The sequence below is a fragment of the Silene latifolia genome, chromosome 11 (assembly GCF_048544455.1).
Source record: "Silene latifolia isolate original U9 population chromosome 11, ASM4854445v1, whole genome shotgun sequence".
NCBI classification, from domain to species: Eukaryota; Viridiplantae; Streptophyta; class Magnoliopsida; order Caryophyllales; family Caryophyllaceae; genus Silene; species Silene latifolia.
The window spans coordinates 45,030,148-45,045,168 of record NC_133536.1 but is presented as its reverse complement, the minus strand read 5'-3'; the positions used below and the strand labels follow the sequence as shown (position 1 = coordinate 45,045,168).

The window sequence follows — 15,021 nt, the reverse complement described above, 5'->3', positions numbered from 1 at the left end:
GGTACTTTGATTTTCTCATCTTGTGGTTGTTGCTCTTGTTGTTGTTGGGGATTTGGTGGTGGTGGTGCTTGCCTTGCTTGGGTTGGGTTTGCGGGGATGAGGTAGGATGGGATTGGTGATAAAGGTCCCCTTCTTGGTGAGATTCTTGGTAGTCCGGTCATTGGTAAGTAGATTGGATCACTCCCTTTTGTTATCCACTTGATCCTTTTATCAACCCCCTCAAGGGTTATCCAATGATGATGCACAAGAAGAAGGTCTTCATTTATCCTTGTATTCCCGGAAAGAGGAGTATACTCATTATTATCATTAAATTTTGGATTGAAATGCTTTGCAATCTTTGTAATGAGCCCTCCATTAACGATGTGTTTCATCCCATCATCATCACCGTTTCTAAACTTAGCCCACTTATCAAGTAGCACAAGAGGCGCATTAAAGTGGTACCCACCCCTTCCTTGGATATCGAGATAATACTCCATGAACACAAGATCGAGTTCGTTCACTATTGCCGGGTCTCGACGAGCAAGGAGGGTGCCGTAAAGGAACCGGTAAGTGAGTCTCAAAATAGGATTTTGAATGTGGAAAGCTAGACACTCCTTGATGTACATAAAATGTCAGCCGGTCATGGCCCTCCATAGGGGTGCAACACTATATCTCTTCGGTTTTGATGTCTGGGTAGGCGAGACATCGAGAGCAAGCACATTAGCAAATTCCACTAAAGTCATCATTCTTGAAACACTCTCCAACCTAAATTCTATGCATATCGTTCAATTTAAGGTTGTGATTTTCAAGAAGCTTAAAAATTCAAGAACAAGGGATCGGTAAGTTTGCTCGTGCATGTGGAATAGGGTAGAGAGACCAAACAACTCAAAAAGGGCTTCCATTTGATGGTAAATCCCAAGCTTCCTTAAAGTTCTATGACATTACTTAGTATGGAGAATGTTCTTATGAAGAAGCCGGTGAAAAACGAGCCTTTGCACATCATTGACGAATTCAACATTTGAGAAGTCATCAAGCCTTGTAAGATCCACAATTTCTTCATTCTCCCTCCTTAGAGTGTTGATGTGAGAGGTAGAAGAGCTTCCTCTTACTCTTGGTCTTCTTTTATCCCTAAATGAAGATCCCTTTTGTCCCAATCTTTGATTGTTGAGTTGGAATTTTTGATTTGTTAAAGTATGAAGATGCTCTTTGTGGATTGAATGTTGCTTTTGAAACCCTAGAAATTGGGGCTTTTTGATTTTGTAGAATAAAAGAGTGTTTGGGATATGCTTCGGAGTTAAAACAAGGTGGGTTTTTTTATAATACAAGTGGAAGGAAGGGTGATGTGTCACAAATTGTGTGGTGGGGAGAAATAAAATTGGGAAAATCGGGAGTGAAGACCGCAGGAAGACGAGCGGACTCGGGCTCGGGACGCTCGGATTATCTGATTCTGGGACGAGCGGATTCCTGGGAAGACGCTCGGATTCTCTTACAGCGGATTTTGCAAAATTTTGAAGCAGCCAAGACGAGCGGATCGAGCACAAGACGAGCGTCTTTTCTTGAAGCAAGACGAGCGTCTTTCCTCAAAGCTAAGCGGATTTTGTTACAGGAACTTTTCTTAAAATGTTGCAGCAAAGAGACGAGCGGATTGGTCATCGGACACTCGGATTCCTGCCGGACTAGCGTATTCTCAATAAGACGGTCGTCTTTGTGCAAACCGAGCAGATTCTCTCTTTAGACGCTCGGTTTCCTAGCTGCATATTTCCTTTGAATTCCTTGACTCCGATAAAAGCCTCCCCACACTTGAAAATTAGTTCCTTCCTTCATAAAAAATCATTAGTGACCCTCCCTCACTTACTCTCATGGAAAGAATTTATGTTTATGATAAAAGGAATGCAACAAAATTTACAAGTTAGAGGGTTAGGATATTTACGAGTGGTGGTTTAGGGAGGACTCCACCAAACTTTCCCTTTGATGATTCCTTCAAGGATGAGGAGGCCCGAGGTAAGTGACCTCGACCTCTCCAACAAATTCTCCCTCGTAATATGGCTTCAATCTTTGACCATTGACCTTGAATTTGCTTCCATATTCTGCCTTGATTTCAAAATCCCTATATTTTCCAACCTCGGTGATCACATAGGGACCCATCCATCTAGAGTTCAATTTTCCCAGAAAGAGTCGATAGCGGGAATTGAATAGAAGGACTTTATCCCCTTTGTGCAAGGCTTTTTGCTTGATCTTCTTGTCATGGAGCAATCTTGTCCTTTCCTTGTAGATCTTGGAATTCTCATAAGATTGTAGTCGGAATTCTTCCAACTCTTGAATTTGAATCATCCTCTTTTGACCACTTAATTTGAGATCAAGGTTAAGGGCTCAGATTGCCCAAAAAGCTTTGTACTCTAATTCGATTGGCAAGTGGCATGCTTTTCCATAAACAAGACTGTAAGGAGAGGCTCCTATGAGAGTCTTATAGGCCGTCCTATAGGCCCAAAGAGCGGCATCAAGCTTTGTGCTCCAATATTTTCGGGTCTTGTTCACCACTTTCTCAAGAATTTGCTTGATCTCTATATTCGAAACTTCAACTTGACCGCTTGTTTGAGGATGATATCCTAAGCCGGTTCTATGTTGAACACCATACTTGGTCAAAAGGGATACGAGTTTCTTTTCATGAAAATGCGTTCCTCCATCACTTATGATTACTCTAGGAACTCCGAATCTTGGAAAGATTATTTTCTTGAAGAGCTTGGTGATCTCTTTTCATCATCGTTTAGAGTGGCAATTGCCTCCACCCACTTTGAGACGTAGTCTACGGCCACAAGGATATACTTATTCCCATTGGATGTTAAAAACGACCCTTGGTAGTCGATCCCCCAAACGTCGGAGATCTCCACCTCTAGTATGCCCCTTTGTGGCATTTCATTTCTCCAAGAGATATTCCCCGTCCTTTGACAAGCATCACAATGAATGATAAATTCTCTTGTGTCTTGAAACATCGTAGGCCAATAGAAACCCGATTGAAGAATTTTTGCAATGGTTCTCCTTGCTCCATGGTGCCCATCGTAGGGTGATGAGTGGCATCCTTCCAATATTCCTTGGACTCCCCATTGAGGGATGCACCTCCGGTAGAGCCCATCACTACACTCTTTGTATAAATTTGGGTCATCCCAAAAGTACCTTTTTACTTCGAATAAGAACCTCTTCCTTTGGTTGTAGTTCAAATTTGGAGCGAGTACTCTTCCAACGATATAGTTGGCATAATCGGCAAGCCATGGGATGATGTGCCTTTCAAGTTGTGTTTGAATTTCCATCAAGATATCGTCGGGAAATGAGTCATTGATCGGCGTTTCTCCTTGTTCATCATGAAACCGGATTCTTGACAAGTGATCCGCCACTACATTTTCGGCTCCTTTCTTGTCTCTTATCTCCAAGTTGAATTCTTGAAGAAGCAAAATCCATCTCAACAAACTTGGTTTTGCCTCCTTCTTTATCAAGAGGTGTCGGAGAGCACGGTGATCCGAAAAGACAATCACTTTGGATCCAAGTAAGTAGGAACGAAATTTGTCCAAAGCATAGACAATGGCAAGAAGCTCTTTCTCGGTGGTATCATAGTTCACTTGGGAGGGATAAAGAGTCTTGCTTATATAGTATATGGCATGAAGAGCTCTTCTTACCCGTTGGCCAAGAACCGCTCCAACGGCGTAGTTACTAGCATCACACATAATCTCGAATGGTAGTTCCAATTTGGAGGTTGAATGATCGGTGCCGAGATTAGTGCTTCCTTTATTATATTAAAGGCTTCAACACACTCATCAGTGAAATGGAATTGGGCATCTTTAAGTAAGAGTTGAGTGAGGGGTTTCGCTATTTTTGAAAAATCTTTTATGAAACCGCGATAGAAACCCGCGTGACCGAGAAAACTTCTCACCCCTCTAACATTCACGGGAGGTGGGAGTTTCTCTATCACCTCAACCTTAGCTTTATCGACCTCGATGCCCTTTTCCGAAATTAAATGACCCAAAACAATTCCTTTATTGACCATGAAGTGACACTTTTCCCAATTTAAAACAAGACTAACATCTTCACATTTTTGCAATACAAGAGAAAGATTATGCAAACATGAGTCAAAGTCTTTTCCATAAATGCTAAAATCATCCATAAAAACTTCCATTATGGTCTCTAGGTAATCGGAAAAGACACTCATCATGCATCTTTGGAAAGTGGCGGGGGCATTACATAGGCCAAAAGGCATCCTCCTATATGCAAAAGTACCATAAGGGCATATGAAGGTGGTCTTATGTTGGTCATCCGGGTGTATGGGGATTTGAAAGAATCCCGAATACCCGTCAAGGTAACAAAAGAATTTTTTGGAGGCTAACCTCTAAAGCATTTGGTCAATGAATGGTAGGGGGAAATGATCCTTTCTTGTTGCGGAATTCAATTTTCGATAGTCAATGCACATATGCCAACCGGTGATCTTCCTTGTGGGTATTAACTCATTCTTTTCGTTTGTCACTACCGTGGTACCTCCTTTCTTAGGTACCACTTGAACGGGGCTAACCCACAAAGAGTCCGATATGGGATAAATGATTCCCGCATCAAGTAATTTCATAACCTCTCCCTTGACAACTTCCTGCATGTGGGGGTTTAATCTCCTTTGAGATTGGATGGTGGGTCTATGGTCCTCCTCTAGATGAATTCTATGCATACAAAAGTTGGGACTTATCCCCTTAAGGTCATCTAGACTATAACCTATAGCCTTTTCATGTTGCTTTAACACATCAAGCAATTTTCCCAATTAGTTTTCATCAAGTCTATCATTAACAATCACGGGTTTGGTCTTTGATTCATCAAGGTAAGCATATTTTAAATTTGGGGGAAGGGGTTTTAAAGTAGGGATTTGTACCTCACTTTCCTCCTTTGAAGGTTCATTGAGGATTTACTCCATTTCCATTAGACACTCCATTCTCATAGCATGTTCAACTTGTTCTTCGGGCTCATCAATCTCGTCATACTCGAATTCCATGACGAATTCCTCTTGCTCTTGGGCTTGTAAGATTTCTTCTTGGATTGATTGCTCATGCTCTATAGGTTGATATGCTTCCACAAGGATGTTATGTACTAATTCGGATTGTTCATGAGTAAGTTCTTTGTTAGCTAGAGCGGCCTCAAAAAGATCTCCTGATAGTAGAAAATTTGTCGTCTACTTCCTACACCAAAACTATTTGTAAAACCCGAAAAAGCGTAGTATTTAGTCGGGGTCGAACTCAAGGACGGCGGGGGTTGCTACAAAGTTCGATTAAGAGTCAAGTTTAATCAAAATTAAAAGAAGGGGTTTTGGTTTTTAATCACTAGAGCAAAGGACAAACAAGTTGATGATAATGAATACGGTTAATTTAAAAGCTAGGGCTTTCGGGGTCATCAATATGGTTTAGGGGCAAACATGAAGATCAAAAAGGGTCAATGGTGAGAGATTAACCTAAGATGTAGAACCAATGTCTTGGCTATCTTAAAGGTGGCTACTAATTCTCATTTAGTATCACACCTCTCCTAAACAAACATCAAGATCCCCACAAACTTTCATTCAAGGGAGAATTAAGCAATAATGAAAGAAAGGCAAAAGCTTTCACTTGAGCAAATCAACAAACACCTTGAGTGCATGAATAGGAAAGATAAACAATTTCACCAAAGACCAAAATATTCAAAGAATCATGCCCATAAATTCCATAAAGACTCCCCCTAAACCCTAGAAGGAATCTACTCACTCATGTTAAGGGAAATTATGCTAAATAGAGAAGAAAAGCAAACAACACAAGGAGGAGACATGATGAATGTTATAGCAATATCAAAAGACAAGGAAAATGTAAACAAAAGATAAACAAGTAAAAGAAAGGAGAGGAATTATACCAACAAAAGGAAAGATGAATGCTTGATTGATTAATAAGAAGGAAAACCCTTCAAAATCCCCAATACAAACTTCAACAAACAAGTGTAAACAATTGACTACTACTAGAACTAACTAATTCTTGCTAAATATTAATAATAATTATTGAAAGATTAGAACTTGATTGAGGAGGTATTACAATAAATATGGAATGTTTCTCAGATCTAGGGTTGTGTGCAAAAGGGTTTAAGGAGGGGGTATTTATAGGCTATCATTGGATTAAGGGAGGAAGGAATGAAAAAGCCCAAAAGTCGTGCTGCGTGTCCCTGTGCCGGCGGGCCGGCTGCCGGCCTCCAGTGCCGGCAGCGCGTTCTTTCAAAAACTGAGAAAAATGAAGGTTGCGTAATCCCCTGCCGGTGGGCCGGCTGCCGGCCTGCCGGCAGAGAATTCCTCTTCTTGAGATTTTCTTCCATTTCTTCATGTCAGGTGCCCTCTGCCGGTTGACCGGCTGCCGGCTACCTGTGCCGGCAGCGCGTTCTCACTTCTTTTGCCCAAAAACTTCTTCAAAAATTTGACGAAGTATGGAATGGTGTTCCCTGCCGGTGGGCCGGCTGCCGGCCTGCCGGCAGAGAACATCTGCTCAGCTTGTTTCCTCCTTTTTCTCCTCATAGCCATATCCCCTGCCGGTGGGCCGGCTGCCGGCCTGCCGGCAGAGGATTATCCTCATAATCCTTCATCTCCCTTTTCTTCATGTAAAGGCATTAGAATGCCTTTCTTGCCCCAAATTCCTCCATACTCGACTCGGTTCCTACAAAAGGATACACAAAATAACAAGTACGGGGGATCGGGCACAAATGCAAGGAAAGGCACATGAAACCGACTCGTTATGAGCCGGAATGCGTAAAAGAAAGAGGGAAATGAGGTGTAAATAAGTCGCATATCAACCTCCCCACACTTAAACCTTACTCGTCCTCGAGTAAGTCCAAAATCAATGTACAAGGCATCATTATGATAGATATGGAGAGTGGATGCACAATATAAGCATCACTCAACTAAACTACTACTTAAGCCGATCGAGTATTAGCGCACTCAACGCTCCTTCAACTCACAATTTGACACTCATGAGGGGAGAGTGCCCTATTGCAAGGCAAGTTGGGTCTTGCTACAAAATTTTTGATGCGATCACTCAATTAAACACAAGTCGACATATATGATGCATCACAAAAATCAAACCGCTTTCCTCATCTAAGCGGCCGTTTTACTTTGAACGATTAAAGGTTTTGGTCGGGAGATACCGTCTCATAGTCTCGGCGGGGTGTCAATGCCCTAATGGTGGCTCAAGCAACCTAAATTCGACAACCAAATGCCTAGGAAACAAATTCAAAGGCGGGAAAGGGGGAAACAAAGCCTAACCTTCGAGAATCACACGACACACTCAAGATTCAACCAAATTGACCCATGACTAAGGGGACCAAGACTACCGACTTCCTCACGGTTTTCACTAATCTCTCATTTCGTTTTTGGAACGGGTGATTTTTGAGTAAAAAGTAACCAAAATCACTCAACTACTCGACTCGTGAGACATGCCCGCAATCTAACATGGAATTCTCTCCTTCAAGACCATTAGTGGGATGCAAAAAGAGGAAAAATATGCATACAAGAAACAAGGGTTGTAATGGTGATATAGGACCATTTTGCACTCTTTTTCCCTCTATTTTCATGCATATTCAACCCCATTTAAGGCGGTTTTGTACCCCCTTTACCCTCGTTTCTAGTCCCGATTCCCTTTACTATGACACTTTGGCCCCCTTGCAGAAATTGAGGCGGGAACGGGCGAAACAAAGCTAGAAAGGCGGGATTTCTAAGCTATGCATGAAAGATGAAGGGAATTATGCTGAGGAGTACCCTCAGCCGGTAGGCCGGCAGCCGGCTAGCCGGCTGGGAGTACATTTACAAGGAAATGAAGGAAGAAGTCTGAGGAAGCATCCCCAGCCGGTGGCCCGGCGGCCGGCTAACCGGCTGGGAAGACACTATGAGTTTGAAGACAAAGAAAATGAAGAATGTTACAGGAAACTCCCAGCCGGTCAAATGACCGGCAGCCGGCTAGCCGGCTGGGAGTTCCTCCAAGGCCAGAAGTCAAGCTTCAAAGTCAAAGCTGTCCCAGCCGGTCAGGGACCGGCGGCCGGTTGACCGGCCGTGCACACCTGATGAGCTCCAAACTTGTTCAAAACTTCCAGAGATCTCCCAGCCGGTCAAATGACCGGCAGCCGGTTGACCGGCCGGGAGTGTGCATACGTGTTTCAAAGCCCATTTCAGTTTCTGTCCTAATCCTTGTGGAACCTATAAATACTCCCCCTTAAGCCCTTTTGTAGACAGAACCCTAGATCTAAGAATATTTCCCTTTCAAGTTTAAAACTTTGCTAATCCTTTTGCTAATCATTCCTTAATTAGAGTAGTAATTCAATCAATTTGTGATTGAATTTGGGTTGTAAGAAGAAGATTGAAAGTTTATACTTATTTATTCTATCATTCTTCCTTTCTTGCTTCTTGATTGGTATTATTTCTTTCCTTATTTCCATTTGTTTACATTTTGTTCTTCCTTCAAGTTTATTTGATTGTTTATGTTAAAATTGTTGTTGTTGTTGTTTGTTTGTTGTTCTTGTTTTCATCATTGTTCATCTTTTCATTGTTCATCCTTGTTTTGATTCTCTTTCACTTGTTCATCCTCGGTTAGTTGTCCTCAAAGACTTAATCTTTGAGTGGATTTGGTTAAAGATTGTGTCTTTTAGTTTAATAAACCTTGTTATTAGATTAATATCACTTTTCCTCTTAATTATTGTTGATTTGTTGCATGCTTAGTAGTAAGATTTATCTCCTCACCCTGTTTGTGACCAAAGTTTCCATCTTTATTGTTTATTTTGCAACTAAAACCATGATTAGTGAGTAGTCTCCTTCTAGGACTCGGTTTGTCCCGATATGGGTAATTTCACTAATTAATTGTCACTAAGGCTAATTTGTGGGGGAAAATTGGTTAGGGTAGTCTTGGGGAATTTTCATGCTTAAGGTTTGGTTTCCGGGTAGTGTCGGCTTTTGACCCTTGCCACACCAACGGAAGTTGGTTAGGTTGTTAGTCGAATATTTGGGGACCGACCCTTGTCACCAACTAAGGTTGAGACCGGAAGGGAGAACCGAGGGAGGGTGCCCCTAGGCTAGTGTTTGAAATCGACCTCCGGAAGGGGGAGTGGGATGACCCGGAATATGATGAGGGCTTAATGACCTTGACCATTCACTTGACCTCCTTGGGAAAATGCATGTTCTTGGGGTTGTCGGGTTTTGAGTTAGGGAGACCGGCTTTCGAACCCGGGAGGGGGGTTAGTCGGAGTAACTAGTGTCCTAGTGCGAGACCGGAAGGGAGGTTCTAGGCGAATTAGAGCCATCTCCCCCTTACCTTTCTACCCCTTTTGATTAGCCGAGACGATTAGTATGTGGAATTACTCATGTTTATGGTCGGACCGAGTTCTAGTCTTTCTCTTTATTTGTTTTATCTTTTATCTTTAACTTGTTTTTACCTTACCTTGTCTTTTGTCTTTAAATTTAATAGTTTAGTGCTAGTTTGTTACTACCCTCTTTGTTATTTATCGACTTAGCTAAACCGGTGAATTAGAACGATTAGTACTCCACCTACTCCTTATGGGATCGACCCTTTTAAGTGTACAACGATAAAATCGTGCACTTGCGAGGTTTAACTTGAGATCATCAAGTTTTTGGCGCCGTTGCCGGGGAGTACGGCTTGATATTAATCGTTTTTGTCCTAGTTTAGACTAAGTCCTTTGTTACTAATCTTTTCTTTCAAGTTCTTAGGTCTTTTGCATGAGTAGGCGACGAAGACGAGGTCAACCGATATATCAACTTGACCGCGAAATTGAAGCCACGGCAAGAAGACTTAACTCTCTAAGAAGAAGGGGTTTACTTGATATTCCACCGATTGAAGAAGTCAATCACCAAGAAGCTACCGAAGTAGTGTTTGAAAATCCTTTTGGGGTTTTAGAAGAAGAGCCTAACACCATGGGTGAACCGGTTCCGATAAGAGACACTATGGCTCCTAAGCACATAGTCAATCCAAGCATCCAAAGGCCACGAATTCAAGCTAACAACTTTGAGATTAAAAATGCCTTGCTCAACCTAGTTCAAGACAACCAATTTGGAGGAGGTCCCTTGGAGAACCCAAATGATCATCTAAATGATTTCCTTGAAAATTGTGATATGTACAAATCAAATGGGGTTTCCGATGACGCGGTTCGCCTTAGGTTGTTCCCCCGTTCACTTAGGGGTTCGGCCAAGGATTGGTTGAAGAATTGTGACCCGGATTCCTTCAAGACATGGGATGAGTTGGCTTCGGCATTTTTAAACAAATATTTCCCACCCTCAAGAACGGCCAAAGTCAAGAGTGAATTACAAAGCTTTACTCAAGAAGAGGATGAGACCTTATATGAGGCATGGGAACGGTACAAGAAGCTCCAACGGTTGTGCCCTCACCATGGCATCTCCGAAGCCGAGCTAGTGAACAATTTCTACAAAGGGTTGACTCAAGACCTTAGGCTTTCATTGGATGCGGGATCGGGGAAAGGTGCCTTAGACATTTTGGGGCATAAAGCGGCAAAGGAACTAATTGAGGAGATGGCCTCAAGAACTATGGAATGGGGAAGTGATAGGCAAATGAGGAAAGGCAAAAGCAAGGATTCTAATTCCGTTTTGAATGTGGATGTTAAAGGTATGCTAGATGAACTCACCCAACAAGTTGCTTTGCTAAATTCAAAACCTAAGGGGTCCGATATGAGGCAAGTCTTGTCTTGTGAGTTGTGTGGTGAACAAGGGCATACTCCCATTGGGTGTCCCTTGATTGCACCCCTAGGTGAGGAATGCTATGAGCAAGTAAATGGGATTTGGGAGTCAACTAGTGCAAGGCAAGGGTTCAACAATAATAACAACAACCAATTTGTCAATGGAAAAAGAACTCACCCTTTCTTATCTTATGCTTCACAAAACATTCAAAATCCCACCACTTCCCAACCTCAACAACAACCAAGGTTCAATCAAAACTCTCAATTCCAAAGACAAATTCCACCCGGTTTCCAAGGAAAACAATTCATCACCCAAAACCAACAACCATTTGGGGGTTTCAAGGGGCAAAATTTCAATCAACAACAAACCCAAAATTTCCAACCACAAAACCAAAACTTCCAAACCCCTCAAAAACCATCTTGGGAACAAGCTTTTGAACAATTGGTTATTGCAAATCAAAAATCCGACTCAAAGCTTGATAACCACATTGCCTCACAAAACCGGGTGAATGATGAAATACGGGCATCACAAAAGGCTACGGAAACTCATGTGGCCCAAATTTCTCAACAATTGAGTCAATTGGCTCAAAATCCGGGGAAGTTTCCGGGTAATACGGTTAACCCAAGGGAGATGAACGCGGTATTTTTGAGGAGTGGGAAGCAATTGGAGGAGGTTGAGAAATCTCCTAAGTGGAAGAGAAAGAGGGTGACTAATGAAGTTGTGAAAGAGCACCCGGTTGAAGTTGTTCATGAAGATGAGATTATGGTGGAGAAGTCTAAGGAGGTGGAGATGGTTGACCCTCCAAAGCAAGATGAGCCTATTGCACCTAAGGCCAAAGAATGTACTCCACCACCAAGGGAGTATGTAGCACCGATACCCTTTCCACAAAGGCTTGCAAAGCCTAGAATTGAAAAGAAATATGAGAAGTTTGTGGAGATCTTGAAGGGAATGAATGTCACTATCCCTTTCCTTGATATGATTACCGAAATTCCATCTTATGGCAAGTTTCTTAAGGAACTTGTCACCTTGAAGAAGAAGAATGGAGAGGTGCAAACCATCAACCTCTCCAAGGAATGTAGTGTTATACTCACTCACACCAACAAGCTTCCTAACAAGCTAGAAGATCCGGGGAGTTTCTCTATCCCTTGTTCTATCCAAGGGGTGGCTATTAAGAGAGCTTTGTGTGATTTGGGGGCTAGTGTGAGCCTCATGCCACTTTCAATATTCAAGAGGCTTGATTTGGGAGATTTGAAGCCAACTAGAGTTTCACTTCAACTTGCCGATCGGTCGGTCAAATTTCCCATTGGTGTAATTGAAGATGTACCCTTGGTAGTTGGGAAGCTTGTCATACCATGTGATTTCTTTGTTATGGATATGCTTGGGAGGATTACAATGTGCCTATTATTTTAGGCCGACCTTGTCTTGCTACCGGTGGAGCTATGATCGATGTAAAGAGTGGCAAGTTGTCTTTACAAGTGGGTGAAGATAGAGTGGAATTTGAACTCCACAAGTCCATGGAAGCTCCTTCTCTAGGTGACACTTGTTGCATTGTTGACATTCTTGAGAATCCCATGGAGAAGCATGACCCAAAAGCTTCCTCCATGGATCCTTTGGAGACTTGTCTTGTTAGTGGGTATGAAGTCGATGACAAAGATGTTGAGACTCTTGCATATGTATGGATGTTGGATTCGGCTCCTATTCATGAACAAGCTCCCAAATTTGAAATGTTGGAAGTCGGTAAGAAGGAGGAGAGTTCCACGCCTCCTCCTACGGTTGAACTTAAACCTCTTCCCTCTTCTTTGAAGTATGAATTTCTAGGAGATAATTCCACTTTTCCCGTCATCATCAATAGTGCACTTGATGACACCCAAACTTCAAAACTCATTTCTTTGCTCAAGAAGTTCAAGGGTGTCCTTGGGTACACTATTGGTGACCTCAAAGGGATTAGTCCCTCTTTGTGTACTCATAAAATTCTTCTAGAAAATGAGGATGCATCCTCAATTGAGCCACAAAAAAGGCTTAATCCCATCATGAAGGAGGTTGTAAGGAAAGAGGTCCTTAAGCTACTTGACGCGGGCATTATCTATCCTATTTCGGATAGTAGGTGGGTAAGCCCGGTTCATGTAGTTCCCAAAAAAGGAGGCATGACGGTAGTGCGAAATGACAAGAATGAATTGATTCCTACAAGAACGGTAACCGGGTGGAGAATGTGCGTGGACTATAGGAAGTTGAACAAATCCACCCGGAAGGATCACTTTCCTTTACCGTTCATGGATCAAATGCTAGAAAGATTAGCTCAACACAACTATTTTTGCTTCTTGGATGGCTATTCGGGATTTTTCCAAATCCCTATCCATCCAAGTGACCAAGAGAAGACCACCTTTACTTGCCCATTCGGCACCTATGCATATAGGAGGATGCCGTTTGGGCTATGTAATGCTCCCTCTACCTTTCAAAGAGCTATGATGTCAATTTTCTCCGATTTCATTGAACAAGAAATGGAAGTTTTCATGGATGATTTCTCGGTTGTTGGGAAAAGTTTTGAAAATTGTTTGATGAATTTGGAGAAAGTTTTGAGTAAATGTCAAGAGTCTAACCTTGTGCTTAATTGGGAGAAGTGCCATTTCATGGTACAAGAAGGTGTTGTGTTGGGACACATAGTGTCCAACCGAGGAATTGAAGTTGATAAGGCTAAGATAGAGGTCATAGCTAGTCTCCCACCTCCCACCAATGTTAAGGGGGTGAGAAGTTTCCTTGGTCATGCGGGCTTTTATCGCCGCTTCATCAAGGACTTCTCTAAGATCGCGAGACCCTTGACCGAATTATTAGCCAAAGATACCCCTTTCTTGTTTTCTAACCGGTGTCTTGATGCTTTTAATAGGTTAAAGGAAGCTTTGACAAGTGCTCCAATTATACAACCTCCGGATTGGAGCTTGCCGTTTGAGTTAATGTGTGATGCGAGCGATCATGCCTTGGGCGCGGTTTTAGGCCAAAGGAAGGATGGAAAGGTGCATGCAATTCATTATGCAAGCAAAACTCTAGATGATGCTCAAACAAATTACTCAACAACGGAAAAGGAGCTTTTAGCCGTGGTTTTTGCAATGGAGAAGTTCCGGACCTACTTGGTGGGAGCTAAGGTCATTGTGTTCACCGACCATGTTGCTTTGAGACACTTGCTCATCAAGAAAGAGTCCAAGCCTCGATTGATTAGATGGATACTACTTCTCCAAGAGTTTGACATGGAGATTAGAGACAAGAAAGGAGTTGAAAATGTGGTGGCCGATCATCTATCCCGGCTAACCAACCTCAATGTTGACGATGGGCTTCCTATCAATGATTATTTGCCCGATGACCACTTGTTGTCCCTAAGCTTGGGAGAAGCACCGTGGTATGCGGACATTGTCAATTATTTGGTCTCCGGGATAATTCCTCATGATTATGACTACCACAAAAAGAAGAAGTTCTTCCACGATGTGAGGCACTACTATTGGGATGACCCATGTTTGTACAAGTCTTGTGCCGATGGGATGATAAGAAGGTGTGTTCCGAGAGAGGAATCTACCTCCATTATGAGCCATTGCCATGACTTGCCTTGTGGTGGCCATGCAAGCTCCAAGAAGACGGCCGCTAAAGTGCTTCAATGTGGTTTCTTTTGGCCCTCTCTATTCCGTGACGTTGCCTTTTATGTTAAAGGATGTGACAAATGTCAAAGGAGCGGGAACATCACTAGGAAACATGAAATGCCCATGAATTTCATGCTTGAAGTTGAGCTCTTTGATGTGTGGGGGATAGATTATCAAGGTCCCTTCCCATCCTCATTCGGCAATGAGTACATACTCGTGGCGGTCGACTATGTAAGCAAATGGATTGAGGCGATCCCGACTAAGACTTGTGATGCTAAGGAAGTGATCAAGCTACTTCAAAAAGTCATCTTTCCTAGGTTTGGGGTCCCGAGAGTCCTCATTAGCGATCGTGGTACTCATTTCGGAGAGAGAGCATTGGAAGCTTTGTTGAAAAAGTATGGAGTGCAACAAAGGAAGAGTCTTGCCTACCATCCTCAAGCTAATGGGCAAGCCGAGATTTCCAACCGAGAGTTGAAGACTATACTTGAGAGAACCGTGAACAAGTCAAGAAAAGATTGGTCCTTGAAAATTGATGATGCCTTGTGGGCTTACCGGACGGGCTTCAAAACACCGATCAGTACCTCACCATTCCGATTAGTGTATGGCAAGGCTTGTCATTTGCCGGTTGAACTTGAACATAAGGCATATTGGGCCATCAAGCATCTAAACTATGACTTGAAGACGGCCGGTGAGAAGAGA

The 15,021-nt window shown here is 42.6% G+C and overlaps 1 protein-coding gene and 1 non-coding gene across 2 annotated transcripts; one reads left to right on the top strand and one right to left on the bottom strand.

The window, feature by feature from the left end:
* Positions 1 to 9,727: 9,727 nt before the first annotated feature.
* Positions 9,728 to 12,109, top strand: LOC141613327 (uncharacterized). The gene is made up of 2 exons (XM_074432061.1): positions 9,728 to 10,789; positions 11,174 to 12,109. Exons 1-2 carry the CDS (start codon positions 9,728 to 9,730, stop codon positions 12,107 to 12,109), a joined length of 1,998 nt encoding a protein of 665 aa, XP_074288162.1.
* On the bottom strand, positions 10,295 to 10,401 carry LOC141615655 (small nucleolar RNA R71). The gene has a single exon (XR_012530064.1). It is a non-coding gene; the product is annotated as a small nucleolar RNA R71 (small nucleolar RNA).
* Positions 12,110 to 15,021: the final 2,912 nt, after the last annotated feature.